This window comes from Pteropus alecto, unplaced genomic scaffold, assembly GCF_000325575.1.
Source record: "Pteropus alecto unplaced genomic scaffold, ASM32557v1 scaffold194, whole genome shotgun sequence".
NCBI lineage: Eukaryota > Metazoa > Chordata > Mammalia > Chiroptera > Pteropodidae > Pteropus > Pteropus alecto.
In genome coordinates, this window is record NW_006436281.1 from 500,315 (window position 1) to 510,087 (window position 9,773).

Here is a 9,773-nt window from a genome sequence, read left to right on the forward strand (position 1 = left end):
TATTTATGTATATAATTAAAGCAGTGTTTTAACCATAGCTTAACGTAGCCCGGTTGAATGCTCCACAGTAAGAACCTTTATAAGTTGTATCGTCAGGGCTTCAGTTGGCACTTTCCCCTTAAGTATCACTCAAGAGAGAGGCCTTACAAAGGGTTAAGAGTCTGATCTGGCTTTGTACAAAAGTATCGTGGACAAGCCAAAATTATTGCCCACTAAAATGTATGCTTTATAAATGCAGATTTTGTGAATCCACATTGTCTTAACATTGCTAAGTACTTACTTCCAAGGTGCTCTGAATATGTTAATAAGCGGGAAAAATGTATATTTGAAAAATGTGGAGATCACCTCCAAAATTTCATAAAAGCTTGTATTCAGAACAGCAAACATGGCCTTAAAATCAATTCAGAGAGATGAAGTTGAAACAAAACCATTCGGGTGTGGCTCCATCATATAGTGGTTAGCACATCTTCTTTACACGCAGAACATCCTTGGTTCACACCTTAGGTGCAGTCATGGACCACCATATCCCGGGTCCGCCAGGCTCCCAAGTGCACGCCGCAAGCGTGTGGGAGGAGACACCTCACCTTCAGAGATCCAGTTCTTAAGGGGAAGTGGCAACATCTATAGGTCAAGGGTGGAAGTGTGTGGGGGGGGATGGGGGGACGGGTTAAAGAAGAGGAGAAAAAAAGCATTCAGGACTACAATCTATTAACTTGTCACTGTCCTGCATGATTAGCTCCTGCCCTCCCCGCAGCCTCTCATGAAGTTGTACCATATCATCTTGAACTTTGTCTAGTGTTCTGTTAATTTTATACAGTATAAACTCAAGTATGTTTTGTAACAGAGTACACTGAAAACTGGATTTTGTTAGTCTACAGTAACAAGACATCACATGATTTTTTTCAAGGTTGTCAAAGCCGGAGTTTAAGTGTTAGAAGTACTAATGACAAACATTTCTTCACAGCCAATGAAAGAGAACTCTTTTGGTGGTGATGTTGGGTTTTCACCACAGGGGAGAAACCTTATAAGTGTGAGATATGTGCTAATTTTCATGGCTCTTCTGACCTTGACCCCCATCTACACCAAATATCAAACCTGTAGCTGTGTATCCAGTTTTGTTGGCCTTTGAAGTTCATTCCTTCCTCACTTGGCACCATGGGCTCAAATTCTCCATTTTTTTCCTCTAGGGAATTTTCTTAGCTTTAAACTTGGCTACTGTTGATATTTTGGGTACTCGTTACATATAGTCAGCATGTCTTTTTTTTTTTTTTTAATGGGTCTCAAAGGCAAATTTAGTCAGCAGCTGAATGGCAGCACTTTGATTTACAACGTTGTACATTCCGTTATATTCTAGAGCAGGGGTCTCCAACCCCCAGGTACTGGTCTGTGGCCTGTTTGTAATTGGGCCACATGGCAGAAAGTGAGCAGCCGACAAACAAAGCTTTATCCGTATATGCAACTGCTCCGCAGTGCTAGCATCACCGCCTCAGCTCCATCTCAGATCATAATGCTATTGATTCTTATAGGAGCACTGGTCTAGAGGCGGGCCAGAAACGTTGGGGACCGCCATCATAGAGCATCGATGGGAAGAATAGAATACTGAAAAATTGAGGTAGGAATATATGACCAGACTCCAACAAAGCCGAGGCCTTTGACCTCTAAATTTAGCTGAACCTCCTTTACCTTAAGGAGGCCTTCCTCCCCTCTCAGTCTTCTCTTTCCTGAAGAGCCTATAATGATCTCCCCTGAGATAGTTTCCTTGCATGAAACTGTGGGTCCTTGTACCCACCACCTTTCATTTTTCTAGACCAATTAATCAGATTTTTGCAGACCATAGGAAAGGAGTCTAGGTAGAAAGTCATCAGGTGTCAAGTATGACCATGAGGAGATACTATACCTGCCAAGACAGGATTTTTTAAAGATATGACAATAGCAATGAGAAATATAGTTGTGAATCTTACGGGTATTGAATCAGGTGGAAACTATATAATTTGTTTCAGGCTGGATTTGTTGATATGGGTGGACTGAACACTATTTCCAGACTCGGAGGTTAGCTCCAGCACCTGGGAATGCCTTCAGCAGTTTGCTCAGTTGAATGAAATCTGGACCCCCAAATAGCATATGCTAAAGTCAAAATGCCAGAACTTTCTAAGTATATTGTAAAACAGTGTCTCATCTTGGGCACTATTGACATTTGGGTTTGTTAATTCTTCATTCTTGACGGGTACGGACAGTCCTGCACACTGTGGGATATTTAGCAGAATCTCTGGCCTCTACCCACTAAATGCCAATAGCACATCTTCTTTTCCCCAAGTTGTATTGATTAAAAATGTCTCAAGACACTGCCAGATGGCCCTGCAGGGGATGGGACAAAGTTGTCCCTAGTTGAGCACTACTGTAGAAGGAGGAACACAAAGACAGGAGTGCCAGGCTGCTGGAGTGTTAGACCTTCCTGCCCAGCCCCCCGGGAGCCAAGGATACCCTTTGTCAGAGATTTAAGAAATTCTTCGGTGAAGGGGGCGTTGGTCATCTTGGAGAGCTCTGTATTGACTTCTGGGCAGGCTGGAAGTGAGAGAGGGAAATGATACCACCATGGTCTTGAATTCAGTGAGGATGATGGGGTCCTGGAAGCATCAGAGGTCAAGTGGAGGCACTTTATTCACAGAGAAAGTGATCATGTTTGTCATAGTGAACAGCAAACCCAAAGGGATCATCAGAATGGTTTGGTTCACAGAAATTTTTGCATTTGTTCATTGATCATGCTGTCCCTGGGCCTGAAATAGATGGGAAACCTACTAATATCCTATTCGATTTGAATAATTGGAAAAGCTCTTGGTCTGGTGAACATAAGTCTGACTCGAATCAATGTGAGTTATGGCCCTTTGGCCAATTCCATAATATGAGTCGGTTCTCGTTTCCAGATATTCTTGACTGTATACCATAAATCGTCGTGAATTCCTTAAAGTGACTTGCAGCCATATTTTATGGGAGATGTGCATTTGGTAAGTGAAAATAACCAGAATATGGAGGGATTACTGGACTCTAGCACTGATGTTAACTCCTAGAACCCTCCAAATGGCACTATGGCCCACCAATTAGTAGAGGGTCTAATAAAGGACAAATAACGAGTGTTTTTGCACAGGTCTATATGTGGTCGTGTGAAGGATCCCTGAACCCACCCAGTAGTTATTTTCCACGTTCCATAATGCGGAGTTGTCACAGAAGTAGCTGGCAGAATCCTCACATTGGATCCCCGACCCATGGAACAAGGGCTATTTTGATAAGAAAGTTCAGGTGAACAGTAAAACTGCCTCATATGTACCAAAACAGAAAACGAAAAGCAATACCATATTTCTGAGGAATCACAGAGATTACTGCTGCTATTATTATCTTAGAAGTTTCAGGGGTCATTTCTATCACATCCCTATTTCAATTCATTCATTTCACCTGTGCAGAAGACAGGTGCATCTTAGAGGATGACATGGGGCTGTTGTAATCTTAATCAGGATTTGAGTCCAGTTGCAACTCTAAATGTGGTTTTATTGCTGGAACAAATCAACACTTCTGCTGGCAACTGATAGGCAGCTCGTGAGCCAATGTGTGATTTTTTTCTCTGTACTTAATAATATCACCCAAAGAATTTTAGTTTCGTCTGGTAAGACCACCAATACTCTTTTATGGCTCCAGCTCAGGGGTACATCAATTCCAATCTTTTTTCACAGATTAGTTCAGGGATGGGCAAACTACATTACATAGGTCAAATCTGGCTGCCTATTGTTTTTGTAAATAAAATTTTATTGAAGCATAGCTATAGCCATTCTGCATATTGTCTATGGGTGTTTTCGTGCTAAAATGGCAGAGTCGAGTAGTGACAGAGATCATTTGGTCTGTTGTATACTATCTTACTCTGTAGAAATAATTTTATGACCCGATACATGTCTGATGATGCATGAAGTGTCTGTAACAGACAGGGATGCTGCATGGAGCTCACAACATTAATGTTTAGGATTTTGGAACAATGGTTTATCATTCTCTGCAGATGGCATTACTCCTGGGAAAGCAGTTTCTGGATTTATCGGGTTATAGTTAAAACTAAATTCTTGGCCACCATCCAGAAAGTTACCATGCAATCAAGTCATAAATGTGGGCACACCCGCAGCACTTCATCAAGTGTGAAACATAAGCTTGGGCTCAAACTGAAGTTGCAAATAAGTTGCATGAGCAAATGGTTCAGATCCTGTTTTAGTATGTTTTTAAGGTTCTATATCTCCTTCTACGATTTAAAATTTCACTTCGATTGTGCATTTTTAATTCTGTTCATTTTGCTTTGTAAAGTTTGCTTTGTGAGGCTGTAATTCTTGATAATTTGATAGTAATTGTAAACATTTTTTATATCTTATAAGAAATGCTTTCTTCGAAGACTACTTAGTAAAATATTAATCTATTTTTAAAATTCTAGGAATAATTTGAAGCCTAGGAAGACGGCATCTTTCTCTAGGGAGGATTTTCATTTGTTCCTGCTAGGTGCTTGAAAATACTAACAAAAACCGTCACTCTAACCCAGTTTCAGATACTGAGAGACTCGGAGTTTGGCTTTCAGTCACGAAAAGACAATCCATTTCCCTTTTATTCTTACTCCAATGTGGCAGCTGTTTGGCGTTTTACCAGAGATTCCTCCCCACTCAGACCTTCCCCCGAATCCCCTGAACGTGGCAAACGTATTGTAGAGCTTTCAATAACAGATGCGGTAGGTGGCGACAAGCCAGACACCACCACTTAAAAGTGCAACAATTTCGTGGACGTTCGCCCTGGCTTTCTAGGGGTTACTACCCTAAAGCTCAGAGAACTCGGAAGTAATTCTTCGTCGGGGGGCGGGGAGGGGTGTGGCGGGGCTAAGGCCTTGTTTCTCTAGTGCACTCTGGGATATGTAGCCCGGGGTCAATGTGCCCAGGAGCACTTCCGCTTCTGGCCGGTAGGGTTAGGGAATTCTGGAAAAGTGTTCCGGCGCTCCCTCCGTTCCAGGGCTCCCTGATTTCTGTAGGAGGCGCGTTGGTTGTAGACTGCAAGGCTGCGGTCCACCTCGTCTAGTGGATCCCCGGAGCCTCTTCAATCCCGGGACTGCCCAAGTCCCGGCCCTCGTCCTCAGGGAGAGTAAGAGAAGCGGCGGCCAGCTGCGGAGCATGGGGTGGTAGACGTTTGCGTTCTCCGCTGAAGCCTCTCGTTTGGAGCACTTTGTGCTCCCTGGATTGGGGTCGGGTCGGTTCGCGTGTCCTTTGGTCTCCTGGTGCACCCCAACCGGCTACCTTTACCTACCAGCCAGCTCTGACACTTCCTAGAGTAACATGCGAGTTACTTAATCTCTCTTGACTTCATTATCCTCACCTCCTAAGTAGTCATCAGTAGTTGGTAATAGCCATTTCATGCGAATTCAACAGCCTTATGAGGTAGTAATGCAGCTGATAGCCTTTATTTTTAACACAGAAGGAAACGGAGGTAATATTAGATAAATAAAACATCTTGCCAACACAGAAAGTCCTCTCTACACAATCTGGAAAAGAAAGCTCTGTTACTAATGAATAAGCGTATCCAGAATACAGTATTGTAGGGAACTTGTGAGAAAAAATTACATAGCAGTTTCTCCTTGTTTATATAGTCAAGCAGTTACAAACTTTTTATACCATTCTGTAGTACATACATAAATTCTCATGATTGGCAAAATGTTGTCTTCCTATAAGAGGACTTGACTGTACCATTTGCTGAAATTCTTTGATAAATTCATCCTAAATTTTCCTGAGAATGGAGTCTTAATTCATTGATTTTTTTCCCGAAGAAATAACAAAATTTCTCTTATTTCCCCTGCTAGTAGATTTGCAGAGAAAGGCACCTTGGTTAAACTCCCAAGTGGTAGGGACACTGGTTGTTATTTTCTCAGACGTTTCCGCTTAAAAGAGACAAACCTAGGACATTTTAAAACACTTCTGGGTTGTAAATTGGTTAGACGCTTTCTTAGACTCTAACGAGATTCACATGGATAATGAAAGATTAAAGAAAGGATCCAAAAGCTCTATATATTTTTTGAAATGCTCTATTATAGAATGTAAAAGGAAAACGAGTTCTTTAAACAAGTAAGAAAAGTCTTTTTCATTTGCTCTTGGTGGGTTTATGTAGTTTGCTCAAAATTTACAACTAGTTAGAAGCAGAGCTGCCATTTAAACCCAAGAATTGGGAGTCTCAAGTCTGTGTTTTTATTCTCAATGCTGTATCTTTCTTAAAGGAAATAGTTGTGTATATGGCTTGAGGAAACATTTTCTGTCAGGCTTAGAAGGTGGTTTGGGGCTTTAGAGTTTATATTTTCATTATAGAAGGAATGTATGCCCATTATAGAGAGATTACAAAATAGAGAAATATTAAAAAGAAATCAAAACTACACATAATCTTGGGATTTAGAGATAAACCAAATTACTTAACCTCTCTTTGCCTCTGGCTACTAAATTGTAAAATAGTGGAAACAACAGTATTTACCTTTAGAAAGTTGTGAAGATGAAGTGTCAAAAGAGTTTGGAATAGTCCATGGCATCAAAAGAGTTTGGTATAGTCCACGGCACACACTATGTGCTCCATAAGAGATATCTCTGTATTGCAGAGTAAGGAATATATGTTCGGTAAGTGAGAAATGCAAGCATATATTGTATGTATTTGTGGACATAAAAGTCTTTACAATGACCATGCTTAAACATCTACTTAACGATGTGTTCATCCTTAAAATTCGTAAATTCCTTGAAAAATGATTTCAGTGGCCCCGATTGCTTTGAGAAGTTGATCATAGAAGTCTGCGCTGAAGCTCGGCTTTTCACTGAATATGTCTAGTTGTCCTCAACAGACAAGTTGTTCTGATTTGTGCTATTAACAAAAGTGGAAATTTACAATATATCTGCCTTTGTTGGATTTTTTTGGTTTCATTCTTTTTATATATGTGCCTAAAACTGCAAAATAGAGGCTATCGTTTTTTCCTTTTTTGATATCAGTGGGTAGAATTCTATCAGCAAAGCATCACGTGATTTGTTTCGCACAAGACCGACTTCAAATATTTGCTATTATGTCTTGTCAATGAGAAAAAGCTAAACTGTACTGGCGTCAGAGAACTGCTTAAGGCCGACAAAATGACAGGAAGCCATTAAAGAGACTTCTGGAAGTTGCTGGCTCGTAGGCCGAGAACTCCGAGAGCTTAGCGATTAAAAAAAAAAAATTTATTTCTAATATCTTTACCAGGGCAGAAGTGGTTCTTGGGTGTTCTGGGAAATGAATTCCCCAACTCTGTCCGGAAACAAGGGGCAGCTGGGAAGCGTAGTTCCGGAGTGCCGTGTGGTCGGAGCCACTTCCGCCCGGGAGAACGAGGCCGTCACCACCTTTCGGTCCGGGAGGTGAGTCAGCTCCGCTCCCCCTACGCCCCCTCCGTGCCTTTCCGGCCTGACTGTGGGACTAGTCGCGACCTAGCCGGCTGAGTTATGATGGAGGCGTCGCGGCCGCCGGCGGCGGCTTCGCTGAGGATACACCTGGATGTGGCTTGAGTGGGGCCCCGAGTTGGAGGAGGCAGAGTTTCAGGGATTCCTCTGTTATCCAGTTTGATGATGTCTCTGCTATGGCGGTGCTGCGTCCATGCACTGGGAGGTGGGAGGGCTCAACAGAGGAACAATGGATACCACCGGCAGGGGAGAGAGCCTCACCGAGGCCCTCACTCCAGCAACTCAAGTGTCACCCTGTAAGTCCCTGTGCAGCCAAACCGGCACTGGTGCTCAGAGCGAGCAGGTCTGTCAACATGGAAGTCTGCTTGAGGACGCGGCCCCTTTAAGAGGTGTCTGCAGCTGCCACTGCCGCAGCCGCTGCCGCTGCCGCAGCCGCAGCTTCAGTCCCACTCAGCCGCTCTGGTACGGGCAGCCTCGAGTCCTTGCCTCATCCTACCTTCTGCCATTGCAGGGTGATTTCTTAGATTTCTCCTTAGTTGTATGCCTTGTTCATCTAGCTCCCAGGTGATTTTCCTTGCTGTTTGCTCCTTCTTTCTGTCTCAACTTTGATTTGGTTGCCAGAGGGATGAACAGAGACTCTATCATTTACACCATTTCCCCCGCTCTCTATTTTATGTAATTTTTAAAAGGAATGTATATGGAAATATTATTGCAACATGAGTCATGGAAAAAATATTTTTTTAACTGAGATATAATTGACATATAATACTGTATTAGTTTTAGGTAATACATCATCTTTTAATCTCTTAAATTATTAAACAGGTGAACAGCAAAGCTTCATTATCATTAGTTATCATTCAGGATGCTTTCTTGCATTGTAATGAAAATTAATTTACTGTAGTTTATTTTTGGACATCTCTTACCCTGTCATTGGTTCTTCTCAAAAAATATACTCAGGACAAAACAAGAAGATATTTAACTTGTTATCTCTTTTCATCGTTGCCCTGATATGCTGTTCTATAGCTTGTAAAATGAAATTTTACCCACTACTGTGGGATTTACATTTGTATCTTAGTCTTGATTTTAATGAGGATGTCTCTAATGTAGCTTCATTTAGTATAAATGTTGGTTTGGGGATCGGGATACATGTATTTTATCAAATTAATGATGTATCAACTGCTTACGGTTTAAAAGTTTTTATCCAGAACAAGATTTTATCCAATACGTCTCAGTGTCTAAAGAAATTATAATATATTTATATATTGATATTTGATATGACAATTTATATAAACAGATTTTCTGATATTGATCCAATCTTTATTCCTAAAATAAATCATCTTTGGTCATATTGTATTAGTTTTTTAATATGCTGCTTTGCTAATATTTTACTTACAATTTATGTCTATATTCATAAGTGAGATTTTTCTCTCTGTATATTTTTTTCCATCCATAGAATCTTTTCTCATGAAGAGTAGTTCCAAAATGGAAGCTCCTTCTTTTGCTGTGCTATATAAATGTACAAATAGCATTGAGATCATCTGCTTTTTTTAAGGTTTGGAAATACTCCCATGTAAAACTATTTTTTAAAAAATATTTTTTATTTTTCAAATATAGTTGATCTATGGTATTAAATTAGTTTTGGGTGTATGATACGATGATAAGACATTTATATAACTTACAAAGTGATCACCTGGATAAATTTTGTACCTATCTAACACCATACATAGTTATTATAATATTATTGACTATATTCCTTATACTGTACTTTATCTCTCTATGAGTATTTTGTAACTACCAATTTGTACTTTTTAATCCCATCTCCTTTTTTACTCCCTCCAAACCCCTTTCATCTGGTAACCCTCAAAATGTTCTCTGTTTCTATGAGTTTGTTTGTTTTATTTGTTTATTTTGTTCTTTAGATTCCACATGTAGGTGAAATCATATGGCATTTGTCTTTATCTGACTTATTCCACTCAGCAATATACCTTTTAGTTCCATCCATTTTGTTGCAGATGGCAAGATTTCATTCATTCATTCATTCATTCATTCATTTATATGGCTCAGTAATATTCCATTGTATATGTGTACCACCTCTTCTTCATTGATTCATCTATTAATGGACACCCAGGTTGCCTGCATATTTTGGCTATTGTAAATAATGCTACAATGAACATGTAGATGCACATGTCCCTTGAAAGTAGTATTTTGAGTTTTTTTCAGAGAAATACCCTGAAGTGGGATTACTGGGTTCTTCTTGGTCTCTTGTTATATATAGCCTTTGTTTTAAAGTCTATTTTGTCTAGTATAAGT

General features: G+C 40.4%; 1 protein-coding gene across 1 annotated transcript in view; it reads left to right on the forward strand.

The window, feature by feature from the left end:
• Window positions 1–7,527, forward strand: part of LOC102879834 (zinc finger protein 227-like) — an 18,443-nt gene extending 10,916 nt beyond the window's left edge. The window contains exon 5 of the mRNA XM_015589312.2: window positions 7,270–7,527. Coding sequence (XP_015444798.2) covers window positions 7,270–7,502 — 233 coding nt within the window. The 3' untranslated portion in view covers window positions 7,503–7,527. The remainder of the gene's footprint in view (window positions 1–7,269) is intronic.
• Window positions 7,528–9,773: the final 2,246 nt, after the last annotated feature.